At 42.0% G+C, this 24,858-nt stretch overlaps 3 protein-coding genes across 4 annotated transcripts; all 3 read left to right on the plus strand.

Annotated features, from left to right (window-relative positions):
* The first annotated feature begins 421 nt into the window (after positions 1-421).
* prss56 (serine protease 56) lies at positions 422-8,009 on the plus strand. Of its 2 annotated transcripts, none has more exons than XM_054739541.2 (14): positions 422-786; positions 2,886-3,044; positions 3,123-3,380; positions 3,465-3,654; positions 3,744-3,852; positions 3,941-4,097; positions 4,315-4,457; positions 4,615-4,774; positions 4,886-5,074; positions 6,187-6,363; positions 6,477-6,679; positions 6,758-7,271; positions 7,386-7,492; positions 7,567-8,009. In XM_054739541.2, the coding sequence occupies exons 1-14, from the start codon at positions 684-686 to the stop codon at positions 7,738-7,740; spliced, it is 2,643 nt and encodes an 880-aa protein (XP_054595516.2). In that variant the 5' UTR covers positions 422-683; the 3' UTR covers positions 7,741-8,009. The 2 variants fall into 2 exon arrangements, with proteins under 2 accessions (XP_054595516.2, XP_054595520.2); XM_054739545.2 differs by having other exon boundaries at positions 3,126-3,380.
* Positions 8,010-9,015: 1,006 nt separating this feature from the next.
* chrng (cholinergic receptor, nicotinic, gamma) lies at positions 9,016-16,853 on the plus strand. The gene is made up of 12 exons (XM_015957095.3): positions 9,016-9,270; positions 10,124-10,260; positions 10,347-10,391; positions 10,598-10,722; positions 11,155-11,310; positions 13,200-13,306; positions 13,397-13,597; positions 13,685-13,799; positions 13,875-13,989; positions 14,092-14,326; positions 15,032-15,165; positions 16,497-16,853. The coding sequence occupies exons 1-12, from the start codon at positions 9,207-9,209 to the stop codon at positions 16,680-16,682; spliced, it is 1,620 nt and encodes a 539-aa protein (XP_015812581.3). The 5' UTR covers positions 9,016-9,206; the 3' UTR covers positions 16,683-16,853.
* A 21-nt stretch (positions 16,854-16,874) lies between these two features.
* On the plus strand, positions 16,875-24,846 carry LOC107384069 (phospholipid scramblase 3). The gene is made up of 9 exons (XM_070541719.1): positions 16,875-17,231; positions 17,295-17,472; positions 17,721-18,077; positions 18,166-18,243; positions 19,987-20,179; positions 21,282-21,393; positions 21,471-21,570; positions 21,679-21,737; positions 24,727-24,846. Exons 3-9 carry the CDS (start codon positions 17,729-17,731, stop codon positions 24,751-24,753), a joined length of 918 nt encoding a protein of 305 aa, XP_070397820.1. The 5' UTR covers positions 16,875-17,231; positions 17,295-17,472; positions 17,721-17,728; the 3' UTR covers positions 24,754-24,846.
* Positions 24,847-24,858: the final 12 nt, after the last annotated feature.

Consider the following 24,858-nt stretch of genomic DNA (forward strand, 5'->3'; position numbering starts at 1 on the left):
GGGACACGAATGGCAGACACTTTCCTCCCCTCTCCCTCCTGTTCTCTCACACTCAGCGTCCCTGTGCGTCCCACCCGCTCCGCTGTGACTCTTCGCTTCAGTCTCTGATTGACGTCCCTCTCTCTCTGCATAACACTGTGTCACATCAGCACATATCCTTATCTGCAGAGCTTTTCCCCTCTTCCTCTCACACTAATTAATTCAAACAACACCCCCTTCCCAGTTGCCCAACCAATCCCTCTGCTCACCCTCCCTCTCCCATTTCCCTGGGTCCCCCTCCCTCGATCTCTTTTCATAGAACCAAACCTCTTTGTGATGTCCAGCCTTGGCAAGTTGTGCCCGATTTGCTGTCACAGTCTTAATGAATTCATGTGTTTGTGTATTGGCCATTGGAGCATCTCTCCCTCCCCTTCCTAGGTTTGCTCCCCCTGTCTCGTTCTGGTCTTCTCTTGGGGACTCTATATATTCCAGGGAACACTTCAGACCTCTATTGTTTACAGACAGATGCCTTGCACCGTAGTGTGGGAGCGTCCAAAGAGTCAGGAGGAGGGAGATAGCACCCAGACGTTAAGGACAAGGACACGCTACAGAGTATTTACAGCACCTCCTGCAGCTTTGGACATCCCGCAGGTGTCCGCCTGTTGTCCCTGAAGAGTGAGGGGAGGTTCTGATGTTTGGACACCATGCTGCTGCTGGTGGTCTCACTGCTTCTCACGGAACTGGACTGTTTGCTGGGTGCACCGACAGGTAGAGAGGTCTACAGGATGCCACAGAGTGCACTCAAAGGTACGTTCTTTAAACTTAACAACAAAAAATGCTCAAAAACTTTGAAAACAGGTCTAATTTTGTTAAAACTTTGACTCCAAGATGTCAGGCTTTCTTGAAATTGTTTCAAATTTTCCTCAGTGGAGGACCAACTAAGACATCTGTGTTCTAAAACACCGGTCTGTGGCAGACGATTAGTATTAGTAACAGAATAAAACCATTTGAAAAAGAACCTTCCAGAAGCATCGTCCTCAGTTGGTGCTAAAATATTTTATCTCAGTTAAACTGGATAATTTTTTTTCAAGAAAAAAAAAAGAAGGAACAACAAAATTATGATTTAATGACAAAAACGTTGATGACAAAATTATAATTTAAGTTTGGTTCTTATGTGTCAACCCATTCACCTCTTTAAGAGCCTTTTTACATTTGGATTTTACTTAAGCCAGAGCCAAGTGGTTGAACAAACACATAAACAAAGAAAAATAATTCAACGGGAATGATCGGGCACAAGGTTCAAACAGTAAGAAGCAAAAGAGACTGTGTCGTAGTCATAGCAACAGTTCACAGACACCAACAGGTTGGCTAGAACTCTTAACCCACTGTGTTTAACCATCTAAGCATTTAACAAAAGTTCAACAGGAGGTAAAATTTGTCCTCAAGTCGTAAAAGTAGTTGTACATCTTGCAACACATTTTAAATGTAATTTGAGAATGAGTAATTGGTCAAAGCAGTTGCACTCCCATAGGTTAGACTTGTCAAAGCCTGCAGATGAGGTTCTGCTGTGAGGAGTTTAAAAGCATCTCTGGGTCCCAGCTAGCTCGGACCTGCCAGCCGGTGCCCTCAGAGCCGGTCTCTAACTCGCCAGCCTGTGCCCACTCAGCCCTGCTCTTCTAATTAAGTCTTCAATCAGCTTTGTTAGCTATCCTGTGATGTGGTGAAGCACGGGGAGGGGGGGTGGGCCGCAGGGTCGGCGGTATGATTGAAGTGTGTCTGTTGAAGCATTAGCAGTGCTCTGAGCGTGAGCAGCTTCTCTAAACTGCTGCCAATGAGCTCAAAATGCACGATGAGAAAAGAGACACACTTACCAGAAAGCTGCACTGATTTATCCTAACGTGGTGTTCCCACAGCAAACCCCAGTTTTCCATGTAGTTTCCAAGAAGTCCTGTTATTCCCGCTGCCAAAGTCTTCAAATAAAAATGTGCTCATGTTACAGGGACCAAACTGGGACCAAGGTGGAAAAATGAGACCTGCAACTCTATAAAAGGGATGCCCACCTCTCGTCTTTATTGATTCACCACAAAGAACTTTCACAGTGACATGAGCACAATTCCGTCCAAACTCGTGAAAAGCCTCGTGTTATGTCTCCACTGGTTCCATAAACCACGTTGTCTTAAATGCGAAACACTAAAATAAAGTTGATCCCAGTGTTAACCCACTGGTCTAGGAGTTTGATTACTCTAGCTATTTTTTCTCCAGGCTCAAAAAAGATTCACTTGTGCTTCAAAACTTCTTTCTAACTTTTTACATAATTCAATGCCTTTTTTATGAAACTACTACCTCCTCTCATGAACCCACTGTCAGCCTCGCTTGCCACTTTAAACCCACTCACTTGGTCTTTTAAGTTATTTTACATGTTTCTGTAATGTCCATCTCCTCCAAACGGGGTGTGGCTCATTACCCAGGAGTTTTCCACATATCGTAATAGTTAAACATTACTAGTCCACAAAACTTTTCCCATGGCACCGCGACATTTCATCCTCTTTATATTTCTTTGTTCTACATAGTTTTGTCGAGCGCTGACCTGTAACACAATATAAAAACGATGCTGTTCATATCCAAATCTCATTTGAGGGGAAATTGAGCGTCTGCTGCAAAACGGGATAGAGAGTAACACCTCCCAGGACAAACTTGTTCCTGTTCCTGAATATCCTGACCTGTCTGTTGGTCAATACCATAAAATACCTTCCATGAAACATAAATTATGCCCATGAAATGGTTTGAATCTGTCGCTAACTCTTTTTTATGTGCCACGCCAACATCTTTAAAATGACTCTGCTCTGATAAACTGATCATCAAGACTACGTTAGGTGGATGTAATTTGACATCTTGTCCCCCTGCAGCTCTGTCTGATCGAGGCACGGTGGTTCTGGAAGCAGCCATGGCCAGCGCCCTCTCCTCTCTGGAGCGTGGCTTATCTGAGAGAAGTCGTGCAGAGGCGGGCTGCCGGGGATGTCTCCCCTGTCTGTTTCAGAACTGTGGACAGCTCTCAGTGTCCTGCTGTAAATATATTTCTTCCTCATAGCCAGCTTGACATCATCACAGATTATTTATTGGTGTATTTACTGTTTCATGTCCAGCAGCGTCTTCCTCCAGTGCCTTATCAGAGCCCAGCTGTTCTGTGATCAGCAAGGCTCAGAAGCTTCAGGGGGAGGCCGAGCGTAGCTGGGCTCTGAGTCAGGCCTGTGCGTACTACCAGCACCGCTGCCTGCCTGCTGAGCTGGAAACAGAGAGCTGCATCAGGATCATGGGTGAGAGCTGCAGTGCACGGGTCCTCCAGTGCAGCCTGCTGAACACGATGCAGAGCCTGGAGCCCTCTATGCAGACACATGCACAAGGTCAGGGAATGTGTGTTTTCTTGAGTTTCCATACTTATATTTCATACCTGTGGCATATCTTTGACCTTTTCTCCATCCCAGCAGCAGTGTGTGGTCAGAGGTCACCCATGATGCAGAACACCACGCAGCCCCGCTCCAGGATCGTAGGTGGCTCTCCAGCTCCTCCAGGCAGCTGGCCCTGGCTGGTTAACCTGCAGCTGGATGGTGGGCTGATGTGTGGAGGGGTCCTGGTGGACAGCGCCTGGGTGGCCACTGCTGCACATTGTTTTGCTGGGTAAGAGAGTCACTGAGTGGACAAATGTTAATTTCACTGATTTAGTTTTATTTATTTATTTAATCATTACACCTTTCCTTTTTCTTCAGTGGGCGTGGCGAGAGCTACTGGACTGCTGCAGTGGGCGACTTTGACATCACCAAGGCTGATCCTGATGAGCAGGTTCTCAAAGTCAACCGTATCATCCCCCATCCAAAGGTGAACACATTGATGCTCTACTTCTAAAACAATCAGAACTCAGTCACCCAGTTGCTATTTAGTTACTTCTTAGCTTGTTTTCTTACAGTTTAACGCAAAAACCTTTAACAATGACATCGCTCTGGTGGAGCTGACCTCCCCAGTCGTCCTGTCCCAACACGTCAGGCCCGTGTGCCTCCCCTCTGGTGTGGAGCCCCCCACAGGTAGCCCCTGTCTAGTGGCAGGATGGGGGTCCTTATACGAAGGTGAGTGGTGGACATTTTGACCAGCTTGTAAATAACTCAGAACATTTTTAAACTCCTGATTAACTTTTATCGCTACACATTTTTATATAGAATTGTGTGGGTGTTCCTGGGCTTGAAAGAGTAGTCTTTGAATAAATAAGGTTTTATATAAATCTTTTAAAGTTTGATATAAAAATGCAGGCCCATGACAGGTTATTTCTGTGTATTTCCCTCACAGATGGCCCTTCTGCTGATGTGGTGATGGAGGCCAAGGTCCCCCTGCTGCCTCAGAGCACCTGCAAGAGTACTCTCGGGAAAGACGTGGTCACCAACACCATGCTGTGTGCTGGTTATCTCTCTGGAGGTGCAGACTCCTGTCAGGTGGGCAGAACAGAATCCTTTTGTTGAGCTTTTTTCACATTTCCTCTCAGGTTGAGTTTGCAATGTTTTATCCAAGCTCCTCTCAGATTCTTTGTTTTGGCAGAAAAACGTGTTTTTTTCTTTTAGAAAATGTAAAAAAAAGTTTTGTTGTGTCTAGGGTGATTCTGGAGGTCCCCTGATCTACCAGGACAGGACTTCGGGTCGTTTCCAGCTCCATGGCATCACCTCCTGGGGAGACGGCTGCGGGGAGAAAGGCAAGCCCGGCGTATACACACGAGTGTCAGCGTTTGCTGACTGGATTCAGGCTGAGATGCAGAGTGAGAAACAACGACACACCTCCAATATCATTACTAGAAAAATACATGGACTGATTTGCAAAATTTGATGTAGTTGAATCACCAATAAAGCTGCTATCTCACCTTTCTTAGAATCATCAGCGAGCAGAGAGCCAACATGCCCGGAGCTCCTAAAGACGACAGAAATGACAGAGGAGGAGCAGAAGACGGAGTTTCTCTCTCTCTGTCGCTTCTATACTCTGACCTGCCCTCCCACTCAGTCTGCAAGTGTCTGCAGCCAAATAGCTGAAGACAAATGTTTCACCCGCTTTAAGAAATGCCGTGAGTTCTCTTATTTAACCGCCCATCTCAATGGATGTGGAACAAAGTACATCTGAGATCTGAGCATGGAACATGCGGTGAAGCATAATTTAAAAACGATAAATATTCCAAAATTTAAAAGAAATAACGTCGAGGACAGTAGACACGTGGTCGCAGATCAGACACAAGATGCTTACCTCCTCTGAGAAGATGTCCAGAAGGGGCTTCAGTTCAGAGCTGACAGGAACCCATAGGATCCAGTTACCTGTCCACTGGAAGCAGAAGTTGTGGTCTTTGCAAAAGATTAGAATAGAATAGAATAGAATAGAATTCAACTTTATTGTCATTGCACATGTACAGGTACAGGGCAACGAAATGCAGTTTGCATCCATCCAGAAGTGCTTTAGCCGTGATATAGATGTATTACATTATATGTTAGCAATAATATAGATGTGTAAGTATATTACAGAAATGGATCTATTACGTATGTTATAATGTACACGGTATGAAGTATGTTATGAATATTCTATGACTATAAGTATGTACAGGCTGTAGTTAATACAAGCAGTCCACGAGTTTAACGTGGGTCATATGTCAGGAGGCAGAGTTCAGGAGTCTGACAGCTGTTGGGAAGAAACTGTTCCGGTACCTGGTGGTCTTAGAGTCCAAAAATCAAACTTATTTTACGGAAACAAGACCAAGTAACTGTAATTTGAAGGAAACATGAGAAAATGGGTTCAGAAAAATGGCAGCAGCTGCTCTGGACCGATGACACGTTGTTCAGAATAGCTATCTGTCAGAATTTGAAGGCTGACCCAGCTGCTGGAAACAGGGGAAATAATGAATCTGTAAGAAACATTTAGAGTTTGAGCAGGTGTGTCTGGGTTTATATAAAGATAAAATTATGGTGTGAGCCAGAAACATCAACAGAATATTAGTTTAAGAGTTCCATTAGCAAGTTTTCAGAGAAGAACTGATGTTTTGAAGGCAAAGGATTAGCGCACAGAACACTGATCTGATTTAGATCAAGCTTTCTGATTAGAATATGTTTTTGTAAATTCATTTTTAACTTTGCAGACTTTTCCCCACATCTGTCTGGAGTTTCTGAACTTTTTGTTCTGTCTCTTATGCAGAGTTACGCTCCTTCCTGCAGACCCTGTTAGACCTTCTCCAGAGGGCAGAGGACTACATCAGGGACAAAGTGGACCTGACGTTCTTCACCCAGACTCTGCCTCAGCTTGTGGAGAACATCTATAGCTCAACTTTTACCCCCAGCCGAGAGAGAAGAGATCTCACACAGACTACTGAAGGTACAGAAAAAAAAGACATCTCATTGTTTTACTTCATGTTTTGACAAAAGTACAGATTATGAATCAGCTGAAGTGTGGTGCAGCTATTTTAACAGCTGCTTCATTATTTGTAGAACAGCTAGGTGGAGCTGTGACACATGCAGATCAGGGTCTTCCTGGAGATTCGTCGGCTTTATTCAGAGACGTTGGATCATCAGTGGACAACTGGGAGGAACTCCTGAAAAATGTGGCTGATGATCTGGAAGAGCAACGCAAGGCTGGAATCACAGAGGCATCCTCCACACCTGAGAGAAACAAGGACTTCCTGTTTCTACAGGTTAAAATTTATCTAACTGTTTATTCTGACTGTTTACACGTTTGTGCTCATCTAGATGAATTATTTTGTTATCTACAGACTCGGGATTCATTTGTGCAACAGCTGGAAGGACAGTATAAATCTGTCATTTTGGATCTTCAATCCAGATTAAATTCCAGAGCAGCTCCTCCTCTCCTGCATTTGGACCCAGCCTACCTTCAAGAAGGCTCTCCCAAGAATCCAATGCGTCTCCCTTCTTCCATAAGATCAACAGTATCACCATCCTTGTCCACAAAACCCCAGGACCACTGGTCGTTTGTTACAGCTTTCATGGATGAAATTCAAAAAATAGAAACTCGAGATGAGACTGAGGAAAGTGGCACGTCACAATGGAGCAGCCCATCTGAGGACTTCATATTTACGCAAAACAAAGATGAGGTGGACCTAAAATCTTCAACTATACCACTCCAAGAGAAGTCTGCTGTCCAGCGAGGCCTTAATAAGCCTCACGCAGAAACCTCCGACTCTGGACATGCTGGCAAGCCTTTACGTCTTCACAGGAAATCCAGGAGCCTTCTTCAAAACAGCCAAATTCCTGCTGCCAGTGGGAGAAGTAAGCCTCGCATCACGCTTTAAAAGTATTTCATGCTGTCTCGGTTTAATTGTGTGCTTTCAATCGGCATGTATTGGTGTTTTTTTTTTTTTTTTTTTTTTTTTTTTTTTGTAGTTTGTCCTGGACTGAGAGAGGCTTCACAGCAAGTCAGCCAAATCACAGAGTCCTACAGCTGGGTTCTCAACATCCCAAACAAGAATTTGCGGATGACCTTCCAGGAGGTAAATTACAGAGAAATCAGATGTGGGATCATCTCTTGCAGCTGTGACTATAACCTGGTTTCTCTGCTCCTCAGGTGTTAGTCGATCTGAGCTCCAAGAATGATCGAGGACTCTACCAGGCACGGATCAAAGCTGTAGTGGGAGGACGACCTTTGACCTTTTACAGCCTTGCAGGGCTGGAGAACGAATCGTTCTACCGGAGTGTGCCGAGGATCATCGCTTTGGCGCTGAACTCTTTTAAGACTTAACTAAAAACAAGAGACAATGACTAAAATGTCTGAGATGCACGAGAATGGACTCATGCAAACTTTACTTCTTCTTTTGTCGCATATTATTTCCCCTCACACAGACGCTGACTATTAGTTCTAAATGCAGACATGAATGTATCAGTCATCATCGGCCACGAGCCATGACACTTTTTTTTTGTTTAACTTATAAATTTGTACAAAATAATAAGTTATTGCCTTTTGCAAAGGTTACGCCTGTAAAATGCAGACTGTACATGTTATTTTTTAACTTTATATATTTCAAATATTTATTTGTATAGATAAAACTGTATTTTTGTAAAAAATAATCTATCTAAATAAATACATTTCTATGAATGTTTTGGGTTGAAACAACTTCAAATTAAAAATATAAAGCTACAAATAGGAGTACGGTGAGAGTAATGTTGCTAATCCTAATCTGTTTTACAGCTGCAGGTCTCTCAGAACCTAAAAGTATTCTCCCTTTAACATTTACTGACTTTATGACCTAAATTTGACCTTATTCCATTCCCCCTGAAGGGATGTATGTACGACCGTCAACGCTGCAGCTGCTGCTAACATGCAGCCTTCATGCTTCTGTCTACATTCCCCAGACAGACATTAATAATCGCACCAACAGCCCCTCTGCTGTTCCCATGATTTTTCTTTTTTTTACTATTACAAGAGTAGATCAGGTTTATTAGTGGAAGCAAGTCTCTTTAATGCAAACCACCGCAGTTATTTCCAATGTGTTGCCTTTTTTTAACAGCTGTGTAAACAAACCAACACACAAATCTGTTGCAACTCATCACTTCCAGCTTCATTGTGCGTGTTTACTCAAGTGAGTGGGAAGTGGGGCTTATTGTGGCGAGTATTTTAGTTACACACACACACAAAATATCCTCAGCACTTCCCGGTCAGTCATCACAGTAGGGTGTGCTGCAAGAGGATAGGATGTGCCACCTGTTCCTCTGACAAATGCTTGTCTTCCTTTTGTCTTTCACACAGTAAACATGCAATGTTCCTTAATCAGCTCATAGAACAGATTTTGTTCTATCTCATCAAAAATGCTGTTGCAACGTATTTTACAGATTGCACATGTACTAAATCTGCCGTCGTGTTGCACTGCTCATGTAGACCGCTAAATAACAACAGCAACACTGGACAGCAGCCATGTTCAGAGTGAAACGCCAAAATCGTTCCCATATCAAGTCCCCGGTGCATGTGTTGTGTCAGCTGGCTGTGACTGAAAATATACTTTGGGTTTTACCGTAACAATCAGTGATACAGCCCCCTGTAAATCCCTTCAAATCCCAGCTCTCCTCTACACCTCAGCCCAACAGTCAGCTCCAGTTCTGACTTCTGGGCAGAACAAGAAAAGATTTGCATGCACACATAAAACGGGCAGCTCCACCTGCGTGCATGCGTACTTGTTCTGCCTTGTCTCGGACTGTGCTGCAAAAACAAACATGGATTCTGGAGAACGACACTCTTTGATGCTCTTTGTGGGAGCCGTCTTGATTACTGCTACAGGTAGGGACTCATTTGCATGGTGCTGAAATGTTGTTAATGTATGACTGTGATAGCAAAGGAGCAAACGTTTAAAAAAATGTCATCCACATATGACAAACCCATTCAAACTCATGTAGGTTTACAATGTACCAGTTACATGTTAAATATTCAGTTGCACATGTGACTTTAATGAGCTCATTAGGTTTAAAGTTGTGAAATAACAGCTCTTGTGCCTCACTGTGTGGCAGAACATGACAGAAGACGTGTGCTGTGTGTAACATGATCTGTTCAGCACTTTGACAGGACCATTGTCTTCTTGTTTGATCCTTACCAAAGATTCTGAACACATCCTAATGTAAAACCATATTGTTGCACGACAACTTAACCAGTAAACCCCTCAAAGAACAATCTGCTTGTTTTTTTTGTTTGTTTTTTTGGTTGTTTCAAAAGTAGATTTTTACTTAAATTCAAGGAGTCACTCTTATTCTAAACTCTCCTAATTTAGAGCGTTTTAATTGGAAAACACAACTTTATTTTTAAAAATTGCCAATCATTGAGTAGCTCGCCTCAACAATGGTGAAAAAAAGAGTGACAACATTTAAAAAATAAACGTCACAAATGGACACAAACTCCAGCAGCACATGGCTCTAAAGCACAAAACCTCAAGTATCCTTGGGGGACGTTTCCAGCAAAAATGTATGAAATCCTTTAAGTGTATTTTTTTATTTTTAACCACATTTGCAAATTCATCCACTTTAAAATCTACCCTGCAAACCATCAGTCGTGATAAAGAAACAAAGTTCCAGTTGTTTACTGGGAATCTTCAGTGACTATGCTCATCAAAAGTTTCTTGTGATGCTTGTTTTTCTTAAAGTATCTGCAGTCAACCTGGAGGGTGAACTTTTAAAGGATCTGATGAAGGGTTACAACAAAAACGTCCGACCGATGGACAAGAACGGAAAAATCACCCAGATCTTTATCAAGATGACACTGACCAACCTCATCTCTCTGGTGATCAGGCTGGAGTTTGTCATTGAGGCCAATCACAGCTCGGGCTCCTTGAGCTAACGCTGTTCTGTGTCTCCTCGTTCTCTTAGAATGAAAAGGAGGAGGCCCTGACGACCAGCGTTTGGATAGAAATGGTGATTCTTACATGAGCGTTTGTCTCGGGCTAATTCCAGTCAAACAGTCCAAATGCCAAATGGACAGATTTTGTGTGTGTGTGTGTGTGTGTGTGTGTGTGTGTGTGTGTGTGTGTGTGTGTGTGTGTGTGTGTGTGTGTGTGTGTGTGTGTGTGTGTGTGTGTGTGTGTGTGTGTGCGTGTGTCTGTGTGTGTGTGTGTGTGTAGGAATGGTGTGACTACAGACTGAGGTGGGACCAGCCCCCTCGATCAGATTTGTATGGGAACATAAAGTCTCAGCTGAGGGTCCCCTCCAAAAGCATCTGGCTGCCTGACATCATATTGGAAAACAAGTGAGTGTGCTGTCCTTCACACAGGAAAATTCAAGTTTCTTTAGTCTAGAAAATTGTAGTAAAATATGTCAGTCGTGTCATATTTGAAATCTCTAGCTCTTTCTCTCTAACAGGATTAGTGCATTCCGCACAACCCTGCTGTATCACAGCTTATTGGTGGGTGGAGCTACTCCACCTGGCACTAGCACCTGAGTCACCCATTCATTTGTTGATGACTGAGTCTTCCACATTAAACAGTAGAGCATGTCAAAAACATATAAAAGAAACACATTTACCCACCTCTAATCTGTGTTCTCTTTGTACATTTGCTTATTGACAAAAATGGATTGGTTCTCCAAATATTTAAACTTCCTCCTGAATCTTTTTATTTATTTTTTTGTGATTCTGATTTATTTGTGTGCATCAACCCTATATTGTTTCTGTTATCTGCAGTGTGGATGGACAGTTTGAGATAGCATATTACTGTAACGCCCTCGTGTCTCCTGACGGCTGCGTGTACTGGCTGCCTCCTGCCATCTATCGCAGCGCATGTCCCATCACCGTTAACTACTTCCCTTTTGACTGGCAAAACTGTACCATGGTTTTCCGGTAAGCGCTCAAGCTTTTCATCAAACAGGCTTTCAGTTCTAATTTGTTACAAAGATGGTCTTTGGGAGGAAAATATCCACCGTCTGTGGTTTGTTGTCTGAATTTAAGCAGTTTAGTGACCTTCATGAGGGTTTACATAATATTAATGATAACATTACAGTCTGAGGTTTTTTTTTTTTGGTTTATTTAAAAGAGCTCATGCTCATTTAAGTAATTTTAATTAAAGTTCATTTGTCTTGTGGTTCATTACCCTTAGTTTTGCTTCTTATGTCTCGCAGCAGATTTCTTTTTTATCACAGCCCATCTTTTATAGTTAGGCAAACAAGGACTGGATTTGAAAATATCTACAGATATTTATTAATCAATATCTTTATTCATATTGTTCAGGTGATTACAAAGGAAAGACCTGAATGAGAATGGCAGAAACAAAAAGATGAGAAATATAGAAAAATTATTATTAACTGCCTAAAATCAACCAAATGGGCTGCAAGGATATGCTGGTGTGGCTAATCTATAAGACAGAGTTAACCATGATGGGAGTGGACCTAAAGTTGGCACAACATCAGATTAAAAATAGAGACCAAAAATGAAAATGTAGCAATAAATAAGCTGAAGAAAATCATGATGAAAGCTGATTATATATGTATAAGGAAGATAGGAAGCACAGCGATGGTGGCTGGTGAGGTTAATTGGTAACCAAAGGGTTGCAGGTTCATGCCTCATCTGCTCCAGTTGTTGTGCCTTTGGGCAAGACTCAAACCACAGCAGTGTTCAGCAGCCTTGCTTCTGTCAGTTTGCCCCAGGGTAGCTGTGGCTACATTGTAGTTTATCACCACCAGCGTGTGAATGTGTGTGCGTGAGTGAATGATTGTGTTGTAAAGCACCTTGGGGGGTTGTAAAACCCTAGAAGGCGCTATTTCAAGCCATTTACAGGAAGCAAAACTAAACAGATTGCAACAATAAAAGTAGGATTGAAACTTAGGTGTAAAAATCAATAATTGAATCAATGCTGGAGAGATCCTAGATACATTTTGATGGCATCTGTGAGAGTGAGCCATATCCAATGTTATTTTTCATGCTGGTTGAGCCTTTAAATGTTCAGAATTTCTTCTGTGGTAGATTCCCCCAACCAAACTGAAGAGAAGGTAGGAGAAGAAAATTAAGAAGAATGGTATAAGTAATTTAAAATTATATAAAGGCACAATCCATGGTCACAGCCCTGGCCAATCAGAAAATTTTTGTTTTTAATCACCTGGTTTAGTCAGCAGAGAAAGAGGAACAGCAAACAGCTCCTTCGGGGATGGGCAGATCGATCCAAATATCAATAACATCAATACCAACGATCGTATCGGTATTGGATTGATGATGATGACATTAAAAGAGCGGACACTATTTATTGGCTCAAGTTTTCTTATTCTCTTACTAAGCTCTCCACTGTCCGTCATGTGACCTAACAAGACGAAAGGTCCATTCAACTACGAACTCAAAAAAATGAAACTTTATTAAATCAAACAGTGATTTTACAAAAATAATCAACAATTTCAGCAACTTGCAATAGTATGTAATAGTCAAGCATACTGTGACTTTTGGATTAATCAGTGGTGGTCTTTCCTATCATTTATAATTATTTGGAGGTATGATATTTGCAAATTACATAGTAATTTGAAATGTCTATCAAGCAGGTTATTTTTGGATGGCTGCTTCTATTTGAACTACACTGGACGGCACCAATAACATAATTCAGTCACACTTTTGTGTGCATTAAATTAATCCAGTCTGAACTATTTAGCTATATTTATCCATGTTGCTGTTCATCATTCAGGTTTGTAAAGTAACAGCTGGTTGTTTTTGCCCTGGAGACAGATCTCATGCCTTCTCTCTGTGTTCAGCTCCCGGACTTACAGCGCCAACGAGATTGAGTTGGTGCTCCAAAAAGAGAAAAAAGAAACCAGCTATCATCTGGAGTGGGTGGACATCGATCCACAGGCTTTTACGGGTACAGAAACATTAAAATAAGTATTGATAGGGTTCATGAGATGACTTGTTTGGGACAAAAAAAAAAACCCAAAAACTTTGATGGTTTTAGAGAATGGAGAGTGGGCCATCAGACACAGGCCAGCCAAGAAGGTGATCAACTCCCAGTACAGCGAGGATTCCTTGGAGTACCAGGAGATTGTTTTCTTCCTCATCATCCAGAGGAAACCTCTTTTCTACATCATCAACATCATTGCTCCCTGTGTGCTTTTCTCCTCCCTCAGCCTGCTGGTCTACTTCCTACCCGCCAAAGGTTCTGATCAGACTTGATGTTGCTTTACTTTGAGATTTGAGCTTCTTTACTGAAAAATGTGACTAAAGGTTGGTTTGCGATTTACAGCTGGAGGCCAGAAGTGCACCATGTCTATTGCCTCTCTTCTGGGCCAGACTGTTTACCTCTTCCTCATCGCTAAAAAAGTTCCTGAAACATCAAACGCAGTTCCTCTCATTGAAAAGTGAGGCGGTCACATTTTTTAGTCTTTTCACTTGTTTTTTCTAAAGCTGTGTTGTAATAAACATATTTTATGAAGGTATCTGATGTTTGTGATGTCAGTGACCACCATGGTAGTGATTAACTGTGTGATAGTCCTCAACGTGTCTTTGAGAACCCCAAACACTCACGTGATGACGGACAAAGTCCGAAAGGTGAGATCGCTTCCAGATCACTGTCAGAGACCTTTTTAAGGTTTCTACATAAGAATCAGAAAGTATGTTTGCTTCCAGATTCACATCCTGTCTCATCCTCAGGTCTTCCTTAACATCCTGCCTCAGCTGCTGATGATGCGGATGAAACGCTGGACACCAAACTGTGACAAAAAGTCTCAAAGTGGGTCTGATGAAGCTGAACCTTGCAGGCGCTGCAGCTCCGTTACCCTCATCAGCAAAGCTGAAGAATATTCAGTAAAAATAGCTCGATCTGAGCTCATGTTCGACAGGCTCAAAGAGAGAAACGGACTGATGAAATCAGTGTTAGAAAAGCTACGTAAGTATTTTAAAGCTGCTTTAGCAAATCTTTAAAACAAGCTAGGTTCTGACAGGGTCACAGAACACTCCCCCAGGTATTTCTCCAAGACGCTTCTGCCAGAACCGGAAACCGCGATGCCAAAGGAAATAGGATAGTGCTAAACACCAGTCGCAGTTTTCCTGGTCCAAACGTCTTGTGTCCGTGACTTCAAATGGCGTTTTTCTTTTTGTGGCTCTGGTAATTTGTACTAAAGTTGAAGTTTCTCCTCTGATTTTATTGAGCGAAGAACATCTCACACCAGTAGTGTTCTGTAGCTAAATATGTTAGAGTGTAATCAATGGAGGACCCAGGCAAGTGTGGAAGTGCGGTGGTTCAGTGGGACCAACAACCAGATGGCCCAATAGTTGCTTTCGGTCTGAAACGGTTAATTGGTGGAGGTTTTTAGACAAATATGAGAGAACCACTTTATTAATTGTTTTCATTTGTTTTTAATGTCCAAATATATATTATATACATAGTATAAAGCTATACTATGTTAGAACTTTGTTAAGAGGCATGAAAAACTGTTTTAAGCTCATTTGTTTTCCAAATTTGCCATTGTAGCTTGAAGGAATTGGTACCTGCAGTGAGAACCTTAGTTGCCCTTTAAAGGTGCATTAAAGATGCATTTCCTCAGACAATGTGAAGACAACGTGAATTATTTTGCCTCTTTCTTTCACTCAGATGATGGACTGAGGGAAGGTACAGCTGAGCAGCTGAGATCCAGCTTGGAGCAGGCCTCTCCAGAGCTGAAACAGTGTGTTGCTGCTTGTAAACACATAGCTGAAACAGCAAGACACCAGAGCAACTTCCAAAATGTGAGCTCAGGTTTTTATTTTTATCTTCTTCATGCAAAAAGTATAAATTTAGCTGTTAGGGTTATGGAAAGGGTACCTACTGTCATGTTCTGCGTCCCCCTCATGTGTCCCCTTGTGTCATGTCCCCTTGTGTTCTCCATCCCTCTCTAAGCTCCCCTTATGTGCCTCCTAGTGTTCCCCAGCCCACTCTAGGTTTTCTCCTTAGGTGTTCCCCTTAGGTTTCTGTGTCCCTGTGGTCCCCCGCCCCCTCCAGGTTCTCTCTAGGTCTCCCTCACGTTGCCCTTAGTCACCCCACTTATCATTAGGTTTCCGTCATGTTTGGATTATTTAGTCAGTATCTCCCTTTGGTTCATTTTTGCTTCCTTCCCCAGTTAGGTCTGGTTTCCTCCCCTGCTCTGCTTTGCTCCTCCTCTCTGTTATTAGTCTCAACTGTGTCCAATTCCCTTAATCACCCAATAACCCTGTCTACCAGTGTGTTGTCGGTCCATTGTTGTTGTGTCAGCGTTGTCTCGTTCCCCCCTCTAGGTCTCTAGGTATTTAGCTTCCACAAGGTCTCTAGGTTTGTGCTCAATAAGTGAGCTTTCGTCTCCAGGATTTTTGGACATTGGTTTCTTTGGCTTCCTGCCCTCTTTGGATTTATTTGGACATTTATTCCTAAATAAAGGAGTTTACGTTTTTTCTACCTGCCATTGTCGTTATGGGGTTTTCTGCATCTTGGGTCCTAACCTCCTCCTGGCTCACAACGTGACACCTACACTCTTAAGAGGAAGCCAAGCAGACTAAGATATTGGAGCAAAAGTCAACTGATAACCAAAAAGTAGACAACAGATCATAAATATTATAGTGAAAGTCTTAATCTAGGTCAATAATTTCCCTACGGGGTAAACAGACCCTTTGCATCTGGAAGTGAAATATTTTTAACGGCAAAAAAAGCATCTTATCCATAACCGGTCCCAAAATCTTACCCCAAAAACAAGTGAAAAAATACACAATAAAATGCAAACATTTGTACTAAAACTATGATTAATGATAACGTTTTATTCACACTAAAGCGAATTACCAAAACCAACATCTGTTGAGTCTGTATGCAGCTTTTCCATAACATCTATGAATGTATTTTCTATTTTTTCTGTGATTTCACCAAGTAAAAATATCACTATGTCATCTGCACATGTGAAATTATACAGATCATTTTTAAACTTACATAAAGGTTCACAATGAGGAGCCCAGAAGGACATCATTTGATGAATTAAAAAATCTCCAGGTTGGTTTGAGAGTGAAACAGGAGATAAGATTCCAAAATTAGTCACAATCTAATCTTATCATCCTAGGAAAATGAAGAATGGTTCCTGGTTGCCCGGGTGATTGACAGGGTATCTTTTATCATCATGGCTTTGGTGTTTTTTGTTGGTACCATTGGGATCTTCCTGATGGGCCATTTCAACCAGCCTCCCTTGACACCTTTCCCTGGGGATCCAAAGCTGTATCTTCCTTTATTAGAGAACGACACCGTATAAAACAAACATCTAGGATGAATCACGTCTAAAGTAAAATGAAAAAAGGGAGAAAGAAGAAAGCAAAGCAGTGAGTTGTGAGTCTGTGAACAGAGAACCTGTTCATGTTTCATAATTAATTGTTTGAATGTACACTTTCATGAATAAAAATAATAAAATGTCATGTTTTGGCTCTAGTGGAGTATTTTTTTCTTTTGATTATCCATAATGTTTGCCACCATCCTTGGAGCCGATAAGGAGTCTGCGTATCTCTCGCCTCCTGCTGAAACACAATCACTCATCACCCCCACCCAACCTCTGGAAGCAGGATTTCAATTACATGGCTGAATGGTGCCTTTCTGACGCAACAAAAGGCAGATCTGGCTGGTTGAGATGGAAACAGAGTCGGGGTGAAACAGAGAAAGCTGGCATGAGACATGCCAAGAAACACATACACACACAGTCACAAAACAAAACAGCACTACGAGGAAACCCACAGGTGGTGAGAGGGGTGGTGCTTAACCATTCTCTTCCATATCAAAGTGAGACGATTGGACGATTCCTACACGTTCGGTAAGAAGCAAGACACTTTAGTTTGATTGTGTTTCTGATCGTTAACTTCATTTGATTGAGCAGGGTCGTTGGTGTGTGACATGAATGAAAGAGGCTCAGACTGGCTGCAGTGGACAGAGTGTTGTTTACATTGCTGCCAAGGAACTGGATTAAGACTCTTCTAAAAAGCACAGCATCAAAAGGGGAGAGTTTCTTCAAGGAAAGAGTTTTCCATCACATCTCTAAAACTTCACTCACTTAGGTAAGGGCTTTGAATATTATACATTAATAATATTAGAAAATCTAGTAAAATACAGCTTATTCTTTGTGTTTTACTTTAGATTCTGGCAAGGGCTCCTCATTCTTGTCTTTGTGAATATTGCTCTTATTAAAACTATTTTCAAGCGTACCATATTTGGGGGCTCATCCGGGATATAAACTGATCTTTTGATCTCCGACTGGGGTTTCAAAACTCATCCTTGGTCCTCCTCAGACTCAGATCTTTTTCAGTAGACACCATGTCAGCTGTGACCAATCAGCCTCATCCGTTTGCTCGACTTGAGCGAGAGAAGCACATCCAGATGATCTTCAGAGCTTTCAACAACCAATGCGGGCCTTCTTGTGAGTGCCAGGCTCGCTCACCTGGATCCAAATCCCACAGAGTGCTTCCTGACAGTGAATCTAAACATCAGCTGTCAGACCTGACCCCTCAGCGGGAGCTGAAGGACTTCCACATACAGCCTCCAGAGGCACCGAAAAAGCTGGACATGATGGAGGAGAAACTTGAAGATGGATCAGAGCTGGACAGCATTTCTGCACTGGAGACAGTCAGTCAGATTCACATCACTGCCAAACCAGACCTTCAAGGTGAGTAAAAGGTGGATGTGCTGCAAATAAAGGGTTGACTTGGATGGTGTTCCTTTCTGTTTAATAGAATATTGTTCTGTTATTGCAGGTCCACAGTGTGTCTCCAGAAAAATCTACAGCATTGCAACTGGAGGCAGCAAGTCACAGCTTTTCGTGGGTGTGGAAGGTATGGATGCCAAGTGCAAATTTTTAGTGAAAAAAAAAGTTTACTCTTCTTACAGTGTGCACATTTTCAGTAGCCTAGAAATACAGACAGATCGTAGCAAGAGCAAAATGATATAGCTCTGCAGGTTGGTCTAGCCACGCTTCAATCAGTGCTCTGTTGGTCTGCCGAGCAGGATGAGCACAAGAGCTGCAGCGGAGTGAAACAACTAAGATGGCAGAAGCTTGTTTGAAACTGCTTCGGCGTCAATTTTGGACTATTTAAACTTGGGCGTCTTTTTGAATCAAAATCAGACACGGGTACTTAGAGGTCAGCTCGTCTCATATTTTTATTACATTTGCAGTGGTCTCCTAGCCTGGCAAGCCAGACTAAATAAATGTATTATTTAGTCTGGCAACGCTCCACTGACGGCTCTCGGTTGTGGGGCGGGTTCTACCGTTGTCTTTCAAATGAGCTCCGCATTCCACTGGCCAATGAATGTGACATACTCTTGTTTCACTCTGTTGCATCATCCCACCCACCAGGCATATAGAGTGCCCTGATTGGCCCACAAAGTAGATAAAGCTCTGTGATTTGTTCACTAAGCAGATAGAGCACTATGATTGGCCCATCATTATGGACCAATCACAGCTCTTTATGTGTTTGAAACCCCTCTAGAGAGCTGTGATTGGCCAGCCAGAGTCCTGGTAGGAGCTGCGGAGCTTCCAATGGAGCATGCCTAGACCAAACTTTGCAAAGCAAGAATTTGGTCTAGTTCACTAGGCTAGTGGTCTCCAGTAGAAATTAATTCTATTAGAAGCCAATGCAGGAAATTGAGGTAGAAAACTACTTTCATGTTCAGCCTGCATGACAAACTTAAGAGTGAGCGACTATAATCAGAAATAGGTGCCTAGATCCATCCCATTCCGGACCATGGGTCCCTGGAAGAATGACAAAAATGAATGCAAGTCAGTGGGGCTAAAAAGTTGTTTTCTAATCCCGCTTGTTATGTGACATGGAGTTCACATATGATGTCTGTGAATATTAAAGACGCATTTTGATACCAAGAAAGCACTTATTTTTGAACAGGGGACACACACACACACACACGTTATTTTAGGTTTTGTGTGAAATTATGTCCAGGACTACAAATGCGCTTCACCAAAGTGAAGTCATCGAACCAGACATGGAGAAAAACAGGGAAAATGACTGCAAGTTCAGTGAACTTTAAATCCTTCCTTCAGGAATCTCTTTTAGTCCTGTTGACTTGCATTCATTTTTTTCGTTCTTCCGGGGACTCATGAGCCGACTGGAAAGGGAGGAGACGTAGGCTCCCTATAATAATTAAAAAAAATGCTTTTGAACTGAAGTTGACCTTTTAAGTCCTTTATTTAGAAAAATATTTTATTTGTGTCTTGTTCGACAGTATATGGCAGACTGACCCATTGACTGACATGCGAGTAATTTCATAGACTGGTCCTAGTGCTGTCCAATAGCATGTGGAGACAATGTGAAAGACAACATGACAGAGCTGGTTATGGGTCGTGGCCAGACTATATATTCACATACAGGATAGCTTGCCAGGCTATACTTTAACTCATTTAGATTAGAAATGGCCTAAAAATGGTCTCATATAAAAAGAAGTGGTGTGCTCCATCTTTTGCACAAAAAATCCCTTTGATTCCAGCAGGATGATGCATTTCAACTGAAAATGCAAGAATTTAAAAAAGCATTTGAGTGAAGTTTGTAAAACTCTTTTTCTGGCAGAGAGCTCCTGTATATGCCTCCTGTGTTGTGGTCCAGCTCGCCCCTGCTCCATGAAGGGCGTTGACTGTAAGGGACGCCAGGTCTTTTATTTTGAAAGGCCCCTCAGGGTGGACGCTTGCTGCACTGGGTGCTGCCTGATGGAGATGAGAGCATATTCATCTCAAAAACATCTTATTGGCACTGTTTATCAGAGGTAGGACAGTGTAAATAATACACCATTCTGTTCCTCTTACAATAGCAACTATTGTGTCTTTTAGTGTTGACATGACATTCAGAGTATACCTCACCCCTCACTGTTTTTAGTATAGTGGAGATCCATAGCAGGTACTGGTACATGTGTGCAGCTAATCAGCAACTACTACTACTCAGGGACTTGCTATTGATGTTGAATCACATAATGCAAGCACTGTGGGGTCATGGCTGAGAAGAAAATTTGTTAAATATTTAAACTGTTTCTGTTGAGTGGAAGTCATCATCTATGACACAAAACTGGGGAAAAGGGAGGCTCTAAACTTTCATTACTATGAGAATCTTCAACAAAATTTGTAATGAATGGTCTTGTTTCCCAAATTGGTTGCAATTTTTACCAAAAACCAAACTCACAATAAACATAAACAGAAATCTTACATGTTTGATGTCACTTAGAAGCCAAAATATAGTCATTAAAAATATACATCTCACCTGGCATTTCAACATCTTTGGAAAACAGGTTTTCTCCTGAGACTCCTGTGCTTGTCAAAGTAACACTTAAAATTCTCAGACTTTTTCCATGTCACTTCCTGTCTCTGGCAACCCTTAGCCACCCTCTTGGGCCTGTCTGTAAATAGCATCGAGGGCCTTCAATGTTCCACCACCCCAGAGTGGTCTGAACCTGAGAGAGTTCATGGACAAACAGCTGTCTGCATAGAAATACACCAATAGACGTGTCAAGGAAGGAATGTGGCGTCCTTTCTGACAAGTGGGAACACTTTTAGTCAACGCAATTGCTTCCTTCTTCGTGTGGCCGAAATCTGACTCCTGGGTTAGCTAGAGTGTCTTTACTTTCTAGAGCTCAAACTGTCCAATTAGGACTGACCTGGCAGACGTTCTGATGACCAGAGATCAACTCGATATAAGTATTCCCTCGGTTGTGCTAGAATAAAGCGTGCCCCAATTGGAGCTACTCTGACACCGAACAGACAATGGTTTTGGTGCTGCAGAGTCATGGCAGCTGAAAATGTGACCAACCAAGCATCAGGGCGAGCTGCGCCACCATTAAGAACTGTGCCAGGTTGATTGTTGCGGTGTGTTATCAGGTGGAGCATGTTTACCCCTCTCCTGGAAGTGTGTGATTCAGACGGAGCCTCCATAGTCAGGATCCAGGGCTCCTGCTGCCCCTGGCGCTGCTTCTCCAACCAGCAATTTCAGGTTTATTCAAATCTTCCTATAAATAATACCTGTGCTGTTAAATCACATTTTTAATGGCTCTAAAACATGTTCACTAGATTGTCTCCAACATCGGTGAACAAGTGGGTACAATATGGAAGAAATGGCCTGGTTTCAATGTTGGACATAACATGGATCATGAATACTTTGGACTAGAGGGTGAGTTCTAGTATCACAAATATTGCGTGTGTTGCATCATAAACACATGATCCTAAGATAAAGAAGTTAGAAATCCTGACATTTAAATATTTTTGTTCCATCCTCTAGTACATTTGAGTTTGGATTCACAGACAAAACTCCTGCTTCTTGCAGCTACTTTCTTGTTGGTAAGAATTTCACCTTTTGATATAATTTGTTAAAATAGAGAAACAGGTTCATTTATCTTTACAATTAGATGAATTGCAATTATATTTTCTGTTCTGTTTACATCAGTTATGGGGAGTATCCCAGGAAATGACATAACTTTTAATGTTTAAGTTTCCAGAAGTTTTACTCTCCTTTCCTGTATTTATTTATTTTTTGTTAAATGTGTTTTGGAATCGTAGGGCGTAAAAAATAAGTGACTTGAAACGTAACAATATGGCGCCCCTTCACTTCTGGGACACGTCCAAAATGTCACACTTTGGCTAAGAGCCAATCCACTATAAAGAGCCCATCCACTATAACGGTGACTAATTGTCATGTAATATGTTTAGAGCTGCCTTCATATCCAGTGGAAAGAAGAGGTGAAAGGGAAATTTTCCTCTCCACTGTCGCTACATGCTTGCTGCTTAGCATAAGGACTCAGTGCAGTCTGCAGGGTTTTCTTACATAGGAATCTTTATTTTGTTAAGTGCCTTGATGAGACAACTCTTGTGATTTGGCGCTATATAGACTGAATTGAGCTAAAAAAAAAGTAGAGCCTGACCGATATGTTTTTTTAAAGGCCGATGCCGATTTTTAAATAATTTTGTTGCCGATGGCTGATTTCTAAAGCCGATTGAGGTCCTTCTCATGAAATTAGCATATTGTGATTAAGTTCATTAGTCTGTAATGTACTGAAGTATTTGAAGCCTTTTATTCTTTCTAATATTGATGATTTTGGCATACAGCTCATGGAAACCCGAAATTCCTATCTAAAAAAATTAGCATATTTCATCCGACCAATAAAAGAAAAGTGTTTTTAATACAAAAAAAGTCAACCTTCAAACAATTATGTTCAGTTATGCACTCAATACTTGGTCATGAATCATTTTGCAGAAGTGACTGCTTCAATGCGGCATGGCATGGAGGCCATCAGCCTGCGGCACTGCTGAGGTGTTATGGAGGCCCAGGATGCTTCGATAGCGGCCTTAAGCTCATCCAGAGTGTTGGGTCTTGTGTCTCTCAATTTTCTCTTCACAATATCCCACAGATTCTCTATGGGGTTCAGGTCAGGAGAGTTGGCAGGCCAAGTGAGCACAGTAATACCATGGTCAGTAAACCATTTACCAGTGGTTTTGGCACTGTGAGCAGGTGCCAGGTCATGCTGAAAAATGAAATCTTCATCTCCATAACGCTTTTCAGCAGATGGAAGCATGAAGTGCTCCAAAATCTCCTGATAGCTAGCTGCATTGACCCTGCCCTTGATAAAACACAGTGGACCAACACCAGCAGCTGACATGGCACCCCAGACCATCACTGACTGTGGGTACTTGACATTGGTCTTCAGGCATTTTGGCATTTCCCTCTGCCCAGTCTTCCTCCATACTCTGGCACCTTGATTTCCGAATAACATGCAAAATTTACTTTCATCCGAAAAAAGTACTTTGGACAACTGAGCAACAGTCCAGTGCTGCTTCTCTGTAGCCCAGGTCAGGCGCTTCTGCCGCTGTTTCTGGTTCAAAAGTGGCTTGACCTGGGGAATGCGGCACCTGTAGCCCATTCCTTGCACATGCCTGTACACGGCAGTTCTGGATGTTTCTACTTCTGCAGGTCCCCCAAGGTCTGGAATTGGTCCTTCTCCACAATCTTCCTCAGGGTCCAGTCACCTCTTCTCGTGCAGCGTTTTCTGCCACACTTTTTCCTTCCCAGACTTCCCACTGAGGTGCCTTGATACAGCACTTTGGGAGCAGCCTATTCATTCAGAAATTTCTTTCTGTGTCTTACCCTCTTGCTTGAGGGTGTCAATGATGGCCTTCTGGACAGCAGTCAGGTCGGCAGTCTTACCCATGATTGTGGTTTTGAGCAGTGCTTAATTTGAGCCGGTGTTCTGGGAATTTCTCCTACCCCGTAAACCGTCCTACCCGTTGTTACTGAGCATGTGCGCGCATGCGCACAACACAAAAGGGGAATGCTACTCCCCTGTCATATTTGCAAGAAAATAGATAAGTAGTAAGTATTAGTACTGTTTATTGATGTTGGTACTTGATTTGATTATTTTTGGGTTAGGGTTAGAGTTATGGTTAGGGTTTGTGTCATGTAAACCACTGTAAAATTATCCTACGGGTAGGACGTTTTCTCAGAACACCGGATCTTGCTGGAACAAGATCCGGGAACTATCTTATTTTGAAAGGACCGTTCCGGCAACTGTCTGCTAGGATCCAGCAACTCACTCGACAAACTTGTGCTATACACAGGATTTGAATTACAGGTGAACTAGGGAGCTCCTGGAAGCCCTCAACACACCCAGGGGGAGCCCAAAACAATCCTGGTTCTACTTATATTACATTATCTATGTGGACTCTCTGGGAATTATTTAGAACTGAGAGGCACAGAGCTCTGATCATTGATGCGCTGGGTTTTTCAAAGCCTCAGGAATCTTTTGCAGGTGTTTAGTTAATTAGTTGATTCAGATGATTAGGTTAATAGCTCGTTTAGAGAATCTTTTCATGATATGCTAATTTTTTGAGAAAGGACTTTTGGGTTTTCACAAGCTGTATGCCAAAATCATCAATATTAGAACCAATAAAAGGCTTGATCTACTTCAGTTGTGTGTAATGAATTGAATATACATGAAAGTCTAATGTTTATCATTACAATGAGCTTTATCACATTATGCTAATTTTTTAGAAGGACCTACATTTTATCAAATAAGTCAATAAATCTCTTTATATTTATTGAACTTCATATAAAGAACAAACTCGAAACATAAAAATATGGTATATTGGGGTCCTTCAGGTCTTTTTAAGTCTAGTAGTGGCAGTTGGCCACACAGGTGCCTTATTAGTTTTTATTTTTTTAATCAGCTTTTAAAAATATTTTTTGGGCGATGGCCGATATTGAAAAATAGATATATTGGCCGACCTTTAGAAAAATGTCATGTGCAAGTGTGTCACCACTCTTTCTGTTTTACAGAATCACATGTTTTTTGAGATGAGCTGATCACAATAAAGGAACTCAAGTGAGACAGCTGCTTGATGGAACGCTAAAATGTTCCAGAAGTAACCAAGTTTCTATCACAGAGAAGAAAATACAAAAGTGGAGAAG

This window comes from Nothobranchius furzeri, chromosome 11, assembly GCF_043380555.1.
Source record: "Nothobranchius furzeri strain GRZ-AD chromosome 11, NfurGRZ-RIMD1, whole genome shotgun sequence".
Lineage (NCBI taxonomy): Eukaryota > Metazoa > Chordata > Actinopteri > Cyprinodontiformes > Nothobranchiidae > Nothobranchius > Nothobranchius furzeri.

Coding starts and splice junctions, on each gene's coding strand:
- prss56 (XM_054739541.2), top strand. CDS start 684: ATGCTGCTGCTGGTGGTCTCACTGCTTCTCACGGAACTGGACTGTTTG. Junction 3,853..3,940: donor GTATCATCCCCCATCCAAAG/GTGAACACATTG, acceptor GTTTTCTTACAG/TTTAACGCAAAAACCTTTAA. Junction 6,680..6,757: donor AGGACTTCCTGTTTCTACAG/GTTAAAATTTAT, acceptor TGTTATCTACAG/ACTCGGGATTCATTTGTGCA.
- LOC107384069 (XM_070541719.1), top strand. CDS start 17,729: ATGTCAGCTGTGACCAATCAGCCTCATCCGTTTGCTCGACTTGAGCGA. Junction 21,571..21,678: donor TGAATACTTTGGACTAGAGG/GTGAGTTCTAGT, acceptor TCCATCCTCTAG/TACATTTGAGTTTGGATTCA. Junction 21,738..24,726: donor TTGCAGCTACTTTCTTGTTG/GTAAGAATTTCA, acceptor TCTGTTTTACAG/AATCACATGTTTTTTGAGAT.
- chrng (XM_015957095.3), top strand. CDS start 9,207: ATGGATTCTGGAGAACGACACTCTTTGATGCTCTTTGTGGGAGCCGTC. Junction 10,723..11,154: donor GACATCATATTGGAAAACAA/GTGAGTGTGCTG, acceptor TGTTATCTGCAG/TGTGGATGGACAGTTTGAGA. Junction 13,307..13,396: donor CGATCCACAGGCTTTTACGG/GTACAGAAACAT, acceptor TGATGGTTTTAG/AGAATGGAGAGTGGGCCATC.